General features: G+C 61.8%; 1 protein-coding gene across 3 annotated transcripts in view; it reads right to left on the bottom strand.

The window, feature by feature from the left end:
* Vav2 (vav guanine nucleotide exchange factor 2) overlaps positions 1 to 11030 on the bottom strand; it is a 156622-nt gene extending 145592 nt beyond the window's left edge. For all 3 annotated transcript variants that reach the window (XM_077108775.1, XM_077108777.1, XM_077108776.1), the window contains exon 1: positions 10285 to 11030. In XM_077108775.1, the coding sequence (XP_076964890.1) occupies positions 10285 to 10488 (204 nt within the window). In that variant the 5' untranslated portion in view covers positions 10489 to 11030. The remainder of the gene's footprint in view (positions 1 to 10284) is intronic.
* Positions 11031 to 13143: the final 2113 nt, after the last annotated feature.

Raw genomic sequence — 13143 nt, 5'->3', positions numbered from 1 at the left:
ACCGGCCTGAGACAGGCATCCAGATGACTTGCCAAGCAGCTCCAGGCGGCAGCAGGCCCTGGCCAGTCACGCTGTGCATCGGTTTAAAGATGGGGGCCCAACACCCCTCATGTGACCACTGTCACCTCCAGAGCCCAAAAAGGGTCCCCTGGGAACAAGAGAGAAAAAAGAAATAGGTGGTCCTCAGACCCCCAGGGAGAGGCACAATGGAGGGCAAGGCCACCGAAATCAGAAAGGCTGTGGTCGAGCCCAGACTGCACTCCGCTCAGGCCCAACGGCCCCTCCTCGGCTGCCCCTAGCTGCACCTTGTCCTGAGACAGTGTGACAAACGAACAGCGCTGGGAAATGGCCACATGCAGAAGAGGGACATCAAGGCACCTGGCTCTGGGGGTAAGCAGAGCAGAGACCAAGAGGCCCACCCCGCACAGGGATGGTCCTGGCCAGGGACACAGCACCCCGTCCGCAGAGCGCACCCTCCTGCCACTGCCCACGCTCCAGCAGGAAGGACCAACAGAGCAGAGGTGACCCTCACAGAGGCAAGTTGGCATTCGGAGAAGCCCTCTGACAGCAGAAGAAAGACCCCTCCCAGCCCAATGCAGATGGCAAGGGGCATAGGGCTCAGGGGCACGTGGGACTTGGGGACAGGCTTCAAGTCCCAGAAAGGCCCCAGGCTAAGGCACTGCCTCAAACCAAAAGAGCGAAGCCCGAGGAGCCGGGGCCAACGGGAGCTCTGGTGGCAGCATCTGGGATGTGGCCGGAGGGCGGGGCCTGCCGAGGTCGCTGTTGGAACCCTGAGCAGACTACAAGGACCCACAAGTGACCCCACAAAACACAAGCACCACGTTGCCAGCAGCGTCTGTTCTTGTGAATCCCGCAGCTGGCAGGCTCGGGGAACCGGACCGGCGCCTCCGCACAACCCGTCCGTCTCCACCACGGCCTGTTTGTTGTTCTTGTTTACATTTTGGATTCGGAAGCCAAAGACAGCCCAGCAGCTGCAGGACACGCACAGGACACGCGGCTTCAGAAGACCCCACTCACAACAGCAGAGCACGGGCTCCACCTGGCTGTGCCCTCAGCCTGGACCTAGGCCAGCACAGGGCTGGGTCCAGAGCCATGAGACCCCTCCGCCCCTTCAACCACTCCCCAACAGACCCCACGAGGTGGCTCTGGGGAAGCCCCTTCCACGACAAGGAGGCGGGGCCTGGAGATGCCACTCAGAGCAGCCAGGAGGCAGGGAGGCGGGGTCAGAACCCAGGCCTGAGAAGGGCCATGCCGTCACCATCAGGCACCTGCTGTCATCAACCCTGCCTAACGGCAAGGGGCCAGGCCAAGTGGACAGGGTGTCCCAGGGGTCTGCACAAACATGGCTCAGTCACCGTGGGCAACTGGAGGTCTCAAGGCCCAGGGCTGGAGCGGATGCAGCGCAGCCATCGGAACTCGGCAGAGGATGTTGATGACAGGAAGGCGGCCCAGCGAGCGCAGGGGACTTCCTTTGCAGAGACCAAAGGCAGGGCCACAGCCGTCCCAACAGCCACACAGGAGCCAGGCCCAGGACCCATCCTCCCACCCCTGGGCCTTGCCTCGGGACCTGCCAATTGTACTTCAACCGAGCCCCGCCCCCATAGGGTGCCTGTTTCCACTGCTGAACTGAAAAGCACTCTCTGAGCACAGGTGCAGGAAGCCCCGAGGAGGCTGAGGGACCACCTCTCGCCAGGAAGCCCGCCTGCCAGCCTCAGAACGAGGCCCACAGCCTCCTGCCCTGGGCTGGGTTTTGTTTTCTTTTTTGAAACTGGGGATTGAATCCAGGAGCACTCTGCCTCTGAGCCACATCCCCAGTCCTTTAAAAAAAGGGTTTTGGGTTTTTGGTGGTTTTTTTTTTGAGTCAGGGTCTTGCTACATTACCCAGGCTGGCCTGAACATGCGATCCTCCTGCCTCAGCCTCCCAAGTGGCTGGAATGACACCAAGTACAGCTTGAGGGCTTTGTTCACCCTCCCTCCCACCTCCCCGCAGAAAGCCAGCAGCACAGACGGTGCCCCTCTCTGCGGCCTGGTGCCCAATGGCAGGTGCTAAGGAAATGACAGAGGGAGCCCCCTCCAGCTACCTGGCAGCAGCTGAGGGGACAGGCCAGGAGGCCGTGAAGAAGAGGGGCAGAGCCTGCAGGCCCTGGGGCCCTCTCTGGACTCAGGCGCAGGGCTCTGTCCCCCAAGCCCCCCACCAGCTCAAGAACAATGCCAAGGGCCTAGTCTGCTGGTAGAGGGAGGCACAGAGCCCCAGGGTGAGGCCACACAGCAGGGCAAGAGGCAGGGCAAGAGGCCACTCCACAGGGAGAGGCCACACAGCGGGGCGAGAAGGCCTGGCCCCAGGCCATGCAGCCATGGCCACCCGCACCTCTCCCTCCCCACCTAGGAACTGCAAGCTGCACAGCCTGGTCCTGGCATGGCTTCCCATCAAGGGCAGGGCTGGCCAGTCAGAAAGGAGCAGGGAGGTTCTCCCAGCCTGAGCACCCCAGGGCCAGGCAGCGCCCAGCAACCCACATGCCCTCCCAGGAAGCCTGGGGCACTGCCCCATCCCAATACCAGAGGACAGTCACTCCCCACTACCTGCTGTCCAGCTGGCCTTGCGACACGGCTGCCATCCATGGAGCATTCTGTCAAGCCACCCTCCAAGTCCCAGCCAGGGCAACGCCATCCCGGCCAGGCAGGGACAGCACACCACGCAGCTGGCTCCAGACCCTGTGTCACGGCCACTGCCACTGCCACTGCTGCTGCCGCTGGGACATAGACCTCCTAACACCACACTCTGGAAGCAGTGGTCTGGGGGCTGTTGGCCGCTGCCCACATGGAGCCTCTCAGCCGAATGGCCACTGTCTCCACCTTTATCCCAAGTGCCCCCTCCTCCAGGAAGCCTCCACACCACCCTGCTCCAGGAATCCCAGGGCAGCACAGCCCTGGACCACACGGACATCTCTTGCCTGCCCAGCTGGACCCCTTGCCAGGGAGCAGCAGAGAGTGGGCAGCAGGCGTCCCAACTGGCCAGCGCGTGCTGTCTGCCCGGGGCCCGGGTGAATTGCTAACAGCCCCCTCGGCCATGCGGGGCTTAAGTGTCAGGTGCTCCGGCTCCCCTGGGGCGTGGGTCCGAGAGGGTCTCCTGCAGAGACAGCTCCGATGCCAGCCCCAGAGGGAGCCCTCCATGTGTGCCAGGAGGTGTGCCAAGGGTCCATGCTGCAGGTGGGCAGCCAGCAGAGGGAAGCAGGATGGCAGCCCCAGCCATCCCACCGCTGCCTGCTGGGCCTGGGTCCTGGATGCCACGGGAAGGGCACACGACCAGCCACGGCCCTGCGCGCCAGCCTTGCCTCCAGGCCTGGGGCAGGGCACCGCGTCCTGGGATCCACCGGGCCTTCTAGGAGGCACACACCAGGTCTTTCTCACGAAACCCGATAGGACAGGCTTTGGGGCGGCCACTGCCATCCCCTGAGGTAAAGAGGCCAAGCTGAAGAGACCTGTCACGGCCATACTGCTAAGTGGAGGACCTGCTTGGGGTCAGCCTCCTGGTCAAGGGATGTGGACAAAGCCAGGCCCTCACTGCTGGGGCGAGGTCGGAGGCAGCACTTGGCACACAGCCTGGCAGAGCCCGCCCGAGCCTGGCCTGCGTGCGGCTCCTCCTGCTTGACAGGCCCATGCCAGGGCTTGCAGGGCACGTGGAGGTCGCCACAACCTGGGTGAGGAGCAGGAAGGGGAGATCCCCGAGGAGCAGCGCCCCCTCAGGTCCTGAGCTGGCGGGAGCAGGAGCACTCCCAGGGCAGGCTGCGGGCAGAGAGAAAGAAAGGGCACAGCCGGAGGAAGAGCAGCAGGGCCGAAGGCCCCGAGTCGCAGGCCTGGAGCCCCTGGTGGCACCCTGAAGCTGGAGCCCTGGGTGCCTGGAGGGACAGAGGCCGGGCACCCAGCACAGGGCCAAGGAATGCCTCAGGTGGGGAGGGACAGCAGGGGTTGGAGCCAGACTCTGCGGCTGAACACAGAGGGGCCCAGCAGCAAGGGTACAGCGGCCCAGACAGATGCCCAGCCGCGCAGAGGTGGACCACTGCCTGTGCCATAGGCCCACCCCCTGGCTCTGTCGCCCTGTAGGCCAAGGAAGGGCCTCACGTTTTTAAATAGTTGGAGGGGAAACGCCAAAGGAATTCTGTGACTTGGGAAACAGCCATGAAACTCAGAACCCCCTCCACACACGCATCTCACCGGAGCCCAGCGCCGTCCAGCGTGCTGCAAGGCAGGGCCGGGCTGCCACAGAGACCCCAGCCCACCCAGCCTGCGAGGGCTCCCAGCTGGCTCTGCACAGGAAACGCCACTGCCCTGCTCCTGGAGAGATGGACGGATGGACAGGGGGGCAGAAGAGGCAGGTCTGACCACTAGGAGGAAGGGAGCAGGGGCCCAGGCATCTACCTAAAGCCAGGACCCCCGCTGCTCTGGCCCACCTGCCCACCAGCACTGCCCCTGAGCTGGACGTTCATTCTCAGACGGGAAGCCACAACCCACAGACATGGCCTGAATATAGGGACAGGAGGAACGGACAGGGCACAAGTGTCCCCACAAGCATCCTCAAAGGAAGGTAACACGTTGCAGACTGCCCAGCCAGGGACCAGTGCTTCCCAAAGGCTAAGGAGGACTTTCTCCCAAAGGGTCACCCTCCGCCACCTAAGCCTCATGGCAGCAAAGGGCTCCACTGAAGCCCGGGTGGGGGACATGCACCCTTGTCAGGTCCCAAGAGAGTGGGGGTTCTCGTGCTGTGCCCACCCTGCACATAGCTGGTTCTCCGCGGCCCCACACTCCAGGCCCACAGCAGGGATAGGGCTGCTCACGGTGGCCTCTCCACGCACATAGCTCTTTCACCCCCCACACATGCCAAGCCAGTTTCTTCAATCAACACACATCACACAAACAACTCGCTTGTGCCGATGCCAGGCTGTGCCTCCCCCTGCACCCTGCACACACTGCTCACTGGTGTCCCCTGCAGACTCAAACCCAGACCTTGGGACCTGCTCCATACAGCCAGCACCTGCCCCTCCACTGCCCCACGGAGCTGCCCACCCTGGCCGGGCAGAATGGCTAACGTGGGAAATCAGGGTTTGTTGACCTCGTCTGCATTTCTGCCCCGGGGAGCCTTTTCAGACATCCTTCCCAATCACACCCCTGCAGGAAATTTTAATTCAAGGAATGTGCTGTTCACGGGTCTCGTGATGGAGAAACTCTTTTTATGGGTAAAGCACAGATGCGTAAGATCTGTGCACCCCAAGGATCTGATGTGCACCCCTCAGGGTCAATCTGTTGAATAAGTTAAATAAAATAAATTGTTAAAATTAGTGTTTCACGTTTCTTACTTTTAAAACTGACATTGTGTTTCTATTTGGCAGCACTAATGTGGACAGACATGTGGTGTGTGGACACCCCTGTGTACACAGACACGCGCACACGCGCTCACTCACCAACTCCCAGGTGGGGGCAGGAAGCAGGGGCACCCTCAGCACTAAGCACACTGCCCTGGAGCCTGGCTCCTGACCCCCCACGGCAGCACCAGGGAGCCAGAGCTCAGGGAGAAGGGACAAAGGACAACAGAAGCCGGCCTGGAGCACCCTGGGCCTGGAAGCAGACGCTCAGAGGCGGATTGGGAGAGTGCCAAAAGATAGACAGGAGCCAGCCGGGGCAGGTCCCACTACTCACCCCGCGACAGAGCGCCAGCATGGATAATGACAGTGACAGATCATAAGGCATGGTGTAAAACAGGAAGTGGTCCAAACCAGGGGGAAAGCGAAAGCAGAGAAAAAGAGAGGGAGGCAGGGGCAGGAGGCAGAGGAGGAGGGGGACGGGGACGGTAATACATTGTCTTGAAGTATCTCCTTGAACAAGCAGTAGCCACCGTGGGAGGGTAACGACAGTGGGAAACTCTGACAAGCCGCCTTCAAACCTAAACCTGTGCCCCAGATGGGACCCAAGGAGAAGGACACAGCATCTGTGTCCCTACAGACCCACCACCCGAATTTAATCATGAGGAGGCATCAGACAATCCAAAGGAGGGACAAGCTACCGTCAAAGGAGGCTGTGACCTTCCCAGTCAAGGTCATGAAAATTGAGGAAAGGCATCCCAGGCTGAGAGACTCAGGGGGAGTGGGGACCCCCAGGGCACCTGGCTGTGAAGGGCACTTACCAGGACAACTGGGAACTTGAACGGATTACCTAGAGCTGCCTCTTCCAGATTTAGACGGCCATGCTGCGGTTAGGAGAATGCCCTTGTTTATAGGAAACACACTAAACGCTCAGGGTGCAGAGCACCCAGTCACCAACCCACCCACAAACGCGTCAAGAGAAAGTTATTTGTACTAAACTCATAGCTCGCCAAAAATCTGAGCTACTTTCAAAATGGAATCAGATAAAAGGCGTCCTCGTTCCCTTGGAATCAGCCTTCCCCTCTCTGCCCTGAGACCCAGGCTCTTGAACCTCGACCTCCAACAGGGCCATCCTGGTTGCACTCCTGAACGCGCAGGGTACCACATGAGGGTTCTTCCAGTCCAGGGCATCTCCTCCTGGACTTCACGGCAGCAGGGACAGCCCAGCCTGCTGCCCTCCCACCCTCCACGGGGCAGGGGCTTGGGACTTATTCCCCAAATGAAGGAACAGAGGGATGAAACCCCGTCCCTTTGCAAGGGGGCCATGCCTGGATGGGCTCAAGTCTGGAGGACACAGATGGCAGCACCTTCACGCTCTCCATGTACCCACTGCCCAAGTTAGGGAGAGGAGGCAGGAAGTAGTGCCTATGATAAAACAGAGTGTGGCAGTGCAAACTTGAGACCCACACTACAAACACCGGGAGCCCAGACCAAGGCTGGCGTGGCCCAGGCAAGAGAGAAATCAGGGGGCTTCCTGGAGGAGGGCGCCCAAACCAGCTCCCACGAGAAGAACTGGGCTGCAAGGAAGGAGATCTTTTGGCAAGGACATAGCATGTGATGGGCACCAGCTGAAAAGCCATGGGGATGGAGACACAAAATGCATGGTGAGGGGAGAGGCCAGGAGCAGAGTGGGGGGGGGGTGACAAGCCCCGGGGGCCCACTCCCGAGCCTTCTCTCCGCCATGTCCCTGCAGACAGACAAGCCACCGATGTTCAGTGAGGAGGAGGCCTGGACGGTGATGTGGGCATGACAGAGCCGGGTGGGTGGCCTTCCAAACACACGCTGCCTGCTGACCCAGCACCCTGCAGACCTCACAGCCACAGCTGCTGCAGAAGTGCTGTGCCCTCGTAGGATCAGCAGATTGTGGCCTTAGCTAATTAGTTTAATTAAACCCAGGGTGGCTTCCAGGCATTTTGGATGATGTGGAGAGCATCCTGCCCACACAAGGAGGGCACCATTAAGTGGGCAGCGGGGATTCTCTGTGACCATCTCCCAGACCTGGCTCTATACGCAGCATATGCTCAATAGATGCACGCTGCTCTCGTGATTCTCTGGGGCCGGTACCCGGCTAAGGTAACTCAGTGAGAGGGGAACTCCAGATCCTCTCACAACAGGATGTCAGCCCCAGAAGCCACGTGGCACTCTAGGAGACGGCGCACAACAGGCTTTGAGCTGGACAGGCCCTGGCACACCACGGCAGGCATTTGCCCTACAGAGGGTCCCTGCTGACTCCCTGGCAGAGTACCCAGATGCCCAGTGTAACACAGGCACTCCTACCCTACCCACTCCTAAAAACAGACACACATGAGGCCAGGAACGTCCCCAGAACCTCAGCAATGGCAGGACAGGCGGGAGGTCCTGTGACGTCACAGTCCTGGGAGGGAGACCTGACTTCACGTGTTAGTTCTGCCACTCACTATCTGAGTGATCTGAGGCTACTCACTCCAACTCTCTGGCCTCCAACTGCCTCATCTGAGTCAGGGTGACCGACCCTCCAGCATCCTGCCTGGCTCAGGGCAGCATGGATAAGAAAGGGCAGCTGTCATTTTTCTTGTGATTCAATCACTGCAGAGAGAGACAACACCTTCTGTCCCCCCTCCCCACAAGAAATGTTTGCCACACAGCAAAGAACAACCACCCAGAGAGCATGAAGTCCCTATCCACAAGCACAGGTGCCCATGGTTTAAAAAAAAAAACAAAACAGCGTTTCTTTATTGATGAATATACAGATGGGGCCATCTGGTCAACCCCAATCCCACAGCATACAGGTTAGAGCACCTGCAGCGACAGACGTGCAAAGACCAGTGTGACCACCCCATCCTCCAGGAGAAGACATGCGGAGGACAAGAGGACAGACTGGGCCACAAAGGACAGTGCAGAGTCCAGATGCTGCCTGTCGCTGACGTTGCTAGCATTTATTGAACAAGTGTTAAGGACCCTATGCGCCTCCCCCCCCCCCCCGCCCCCGCCACCAATCCTCACGTCAAGGCTAGGAGGTGGCTACTATGACTGTATTCATTAGGGAAACTGAGGTCCTGAAGGTGATCATTTACCTGGGAGGTGACAGTACCACAAATCAATCAGAGCACATGGCCACGTGGAGATACACTCATCTGATTCTCTAACCACCCAGAACCTCTTGACACCGCTCTACCAGGGCAAGGGCAAGGGGGCTCAAAAGGACCCTTGGGGTCCATAGTGTTGCCCAGCTGATGACCCTTGGGACCCCAGGAAGTCTGACTTGAACTTCCAGCACAGGGGCTGCGCCTGCTGCCTGCCTCACCACTGCCCCCTCCTCCTCCCACCCTGCCCAAACCACAGCTGGGAGAAAGAACCCAGGCACTGCCAGGCCAGGCAGAGCTCCACCAGCCTCCACTGAGCTGAGCCACGCAGCGGGTGTCCCTGGCGGCCTCAGCCTCCCTGCCAGTCAGCACTAACAACCCAGAGCAGCCAGCATGGACAGCCCAGTCAAAGGCCGGCACCAGGTCAAGGCCCAGCTCTTTGAGGGCAGCAACTCTTCCTCTGTTTCTCCAACCATAAAATGGGGTAAGTACTCCCCAGATTCCAAGGGGGTGAAGGCAGAGTAGAGTACAGAACCTGTGAAAGTACTCTGGGTGCCACCTGGAGCCCCCATCTTGGACACATGGTCATTGAGAGGGTGCAGTGCCTGGCACCAGCTGCTGGAGAGGCGCTGAGGGCTCCCTCTCTGGGCTGTGGGCCTCAGTCCCTGGGTATCATCACTAGAGGCAGGGTGGACCCCCACCCTTCCCACTCCTTTGTCATTCACCCTGAAAAGGGGCCCCATCTTCTCAGAAAGGCAGTCACTGCCAAAGGGCAGAGGCTGCATGCGGCTGGAATGTTACCACGAGTGACTCACTGTACCCTCCCTCCCAGACACTGCATTTCCCCAAGTACCCTGGTGAATGGCCACTGTCCACGGAGTTGCCCAGCCAGCTGGGACAGGGGCTGCTGGGCTGGCCAGTAGGTCACGCCTGGGCAGTCCTGGATGAATGCAGGCCACCCTTTAGGTCCACAAGGCCCCCGGGATCCCTTCAAAGCCCTCTTGGGTAGGGGATCCACGATTCTGCTTAACTCTCAGCCAAGTTCCCTTTAAGGGGGCAAGAAAAGCTGCTAGGACCATGGGAGCGGACATTTTCCTGCCCAGCCCTGCAACCACACGGGTGCCTCTGCAGCGACAAAGGCCACACTTGAGGGTCCGAGGGAAGATGGTGAAGAAATGATGTGGGCTCAGCCACTGCACTGAGGGCCCCAGAGGCTCGATCCCGGCTCAGGTCTTGGAGGAGGGCTAGGGGGCGGCGCCCAGTCCACCGGCTGGGTCCGTCCCGAGGGCCCCCGCCCAGCCGCGCACCGTAAGCTCCCCGCTCGCCCTCCACTGGCCCCAGCTCCAAGCGCGAAGCCCAAACCGCAGTCTAGGCGCAGCCACCGGTGCGGCAGCCTCCCCGAGGGCGGCAGGGACACTCGCAGGGCCGGAGTGCCCAGGCCCCGGAGCGGGACGGCAGTGCTTGGCGCCCCACGGGACTGGAGATTCCCTCCAGCCCGGCAAGCGGAGAGGGAAACCGGCTCAGCCGGGGAGCAGTATCCGCCCGAGGCGGAGACGCGCCCCAGGCTTGGGGGACTTTGGCCAACTTCGTGCCTCCGGGGATCGTCGCTCGAAGCCGGCTTGAAGGCCGGGGACGCGCCCCCTCTTCACCAGCCCTCCCACCGCCCATCGACGTCCCCAGCCCAGCGCCCCGACCAATGTGCCCGGCCTCCCACAGCCGCGACCTCGGCGTTCCGTTGTGCGCGTCACCGGAGCCCAGGGCCCCTCCCGCCGCGTCCAGACCCTCACCTGGGACATCTGCGGCCGGAAGTTGATGTCCTTGAGGTCGATGGAGCCGGGGGAGAGGTTGTGCAGTAGCTGGCACAGGAGGACGCCGTCGCGCAGCGCCTGCGCCAGGTCGAAGACCACGGCCGAGGGCCACACCACTCGGTGGTTGGGCGGCAGGACCTTGCAGTCGATCAGCCAGCGGCCGCATTGCCGCCACTGCTCCATGGCGCCCGGGCGCCCGCGGCTCGCGGCGGCCGCTGGGCCGGCTCGCTCAGGGCAGCGCTCGGGCCAAAGTGCGGCGGCCGCCGGGCATCCCGCCCGCCCGCACGGGGCTCAGCGGCCGGGGCGGGGCTTCGCGCAGGCGGCCCCGGGTCCCCGCTGCGCCGCCGCGCGTCCCTCCTCTTCCTCTTCTTCCTCCTCCTTCTCCTCCTCCTCCTCGGGTTCCTCGCAGACCGCTGCTCCCACCCACGTGCGGGCACCGGGCAGCGCGTGGGATCCCCCTTCACACACACAAGTCCTCTCGGGCCCCGGGCCGGGCTCCACGCCGCCCGCTGCCACAGCGCTCCGCGATCCGCCCCGCCAGGCGCCGCATTCTGCGCTCCGGGCGCCCCTCGGCGGCCGCCGCTCCTGCCCCGCCCGAGACAAAGGCCCGAGGGTCGCTCTCTCCGCGTGTCCCGCGCCTGGGCCGCCCGCGCCGCCGCCGCTTTGTTCGCCCCGCCCGCGGGCTCCGCGCTCCGCGCCCGGCGATCGGACTCCGCGGCTCGGCTGCTCCGGGACGCGGGGGGCGCGGGGGCGCGGCCACGCCGGGCGGGGTCGGGGGCGGGGCCGGCACCCTCGCCTGGCGCCTCCCCGCCGCCCAAGCGCCGCCCCCGCCCCCCCACTTCCTGCCCGGCCGCCGCCGGCGAAAGTTGCGGAGAGCGAGGGCTGCGGCGCAGGCACCAGGCCCTCACTTCGTCCGAGCGGTACCCGGACGTTTGGGGAGCTCCTCACCCAGCTGGAGTGACCTCGCCTGAGGAGTGATGGCCAGGTCGCAGCGCCTGCGCTCCCCGTGTGCCTCTGGACCTCCGTGGAGGTCAGGAGGGCGGGGCGCCCTCGCACGGCCTTTCGGAAAGTACTGACCCGCGAGGGCGCACCAGCTGGGCGCACCGGCTGGGCAGAGGCTTCTCGCCGGTGGGCTTGTCAAGCTGCCTCTGCGGGATAACTCAAGGCTAGGATCACATGCGCCCAGGTCTCCTCAAAGCCTCCTTCCCGTCCTCCGCCCTAGCCAGAGCCCAAAGACAGCCCTAAGGAGCAGGCAACCGAGAAAAAATATGTGTCCTGAGTAAGCCGCAAAGAGAAGAAGACCGGCACACGAGGTGCAGGCAGCCCCTGGGGTTGGGCGGGACAACAATGTTCCATCCCCGCTGGCGTCGTGTGACAGTGGGAGGAGCGTCAAGAACGTAAACATCATGTTCTGTGACTGAAATTTTGAGGACCAGGGTTCAGCTTTCCAGAGCACTGGTTCTTCTTGATGGGCTGCGGAGCCCTGAGCAAGTCTGAACCCTTCTTTGAGAATGGTTTCACCAACAGAGTGACCAGGCTGAACCCTGGGTCTGTATTAGCTGGGCAACCACCCAGTGGCCCAGCCCCCCCTCTCCCTTGGCTGGACTGGACAGGGTCCGAACAGGATGGCCCCCCTTCTCACTGCAAGTCCAGAGAGGGTCCCTTACACCCAGGGAACCTCCACCGGGTCCTGTCCTGTGAATGGCCTCTGCAGAGTCAGACTTGCCTTCCCACCTGAGGAGGAAGCATGAGGGTCAGGCCAGAGATCTGGCCCATGGGAAGGTCAAGAAGAAACCCACCCCCACCAAGTCAAATGACAGGTGAGCTGCAGCTGTCCAGTAGGGCATCTGCCTCTGAGTGAACGGAGGCACCTTTGTGAACAGCTCCTCAGGGAGGAGGGTTCAGTTGTCCTCAGCCAAGGCACTGTGCTGCTGGGCACAGACAGACCCCTCCAACCTGTCCCTGAGGAATTGCAAATACTAGAGCCAGGCCAGAGCTTCAGTCTGATCCAATAGTCTGGCAGGGGTCCTCTAGGGGGAAATTCCTGCCTCCCCTTCAACAGTGAGGGGACCCCCACTCACTCCCTCACACTTGCTCATGAGGAATGAACTGTATAAACTATCCAGAGGCCTGGCCCAGTGCCAGGGGAGTAGGGGCTTCTCTCATAGCCCCTCTCCTAGGCTCCATGCTAGCACGGCCCCATTCAGGTCTCCAGGTAGCTCTGTCAGCAAGAAAGGGGCCTCTGTCCTCCCTTGGCTTTCCTGCTTGAGCAGAGAACTAAGGCCACACCAGGTCTGGGACAGAGGCGCACCATGGACAGTGCAGATGTTCTTCTGCTGCCCCCTGGTGGTGCTGAGGATAGAGCCACCGCAGGCCACCCAGGGGCTCCCAGGAGAGGCCGTCTTGAGGAGCCATGATCTGCAGGTTAACCTGGAGAATAGCCAAGTCAGGAGACCAGGCCTCACTGCTGGGCCATTCACAAGAACCTCCCTGGTTCCCAGTTCCTGATCTGGGCAGGAGGTTCTGCTGGGGATGGTTAGGGTTTGAAGGAATGGAAAGTACTCCCAGTGTTTGTTCTGGGAGCAAGGAGCAGGTCGAAATTACAGACTCCAAGCTCTGTAGGGAAGGCTAACAAGTGAATACTGTTTCAGAAACCCCACCCCACCTGCATCTTCCACCGTCAGCCTGTTTGCAGGCCTTCCCCGGGGCACAGGGCCTCCAGAGGGCGAGAGTCCTCCCAGACCCCTGCACCTTTGAGATGGACTCCCGGGGAGCCACATACACAGACTACCAGTGAAGACTCCCAGCCAGGTTGAGCAGATGAAACCCTGGGGGGAC

The sequence above is a fragment of the Callospermophilus lateralis genome, chromosome 2 (assembly GCF_048772815.1).
Source record: "Callospermophilus lateralis isolate mCalLat2 chromosome 2, mCalLat2.hap1, whole genome shotgun sequence".
NCBI classification, from domain to species: domain Eukaryota; kingdom Metazoa; phylum Chordata; class Mammalia; order Rodentia; family Sciuridae; genus Callospermophilus; species Callospermophilus lateralis.
The sequence above is the reverse complement of the archived record's forward strand: the minus strand, read 5'-3'. Positions and strand labels throughout refer to the sequence as shown.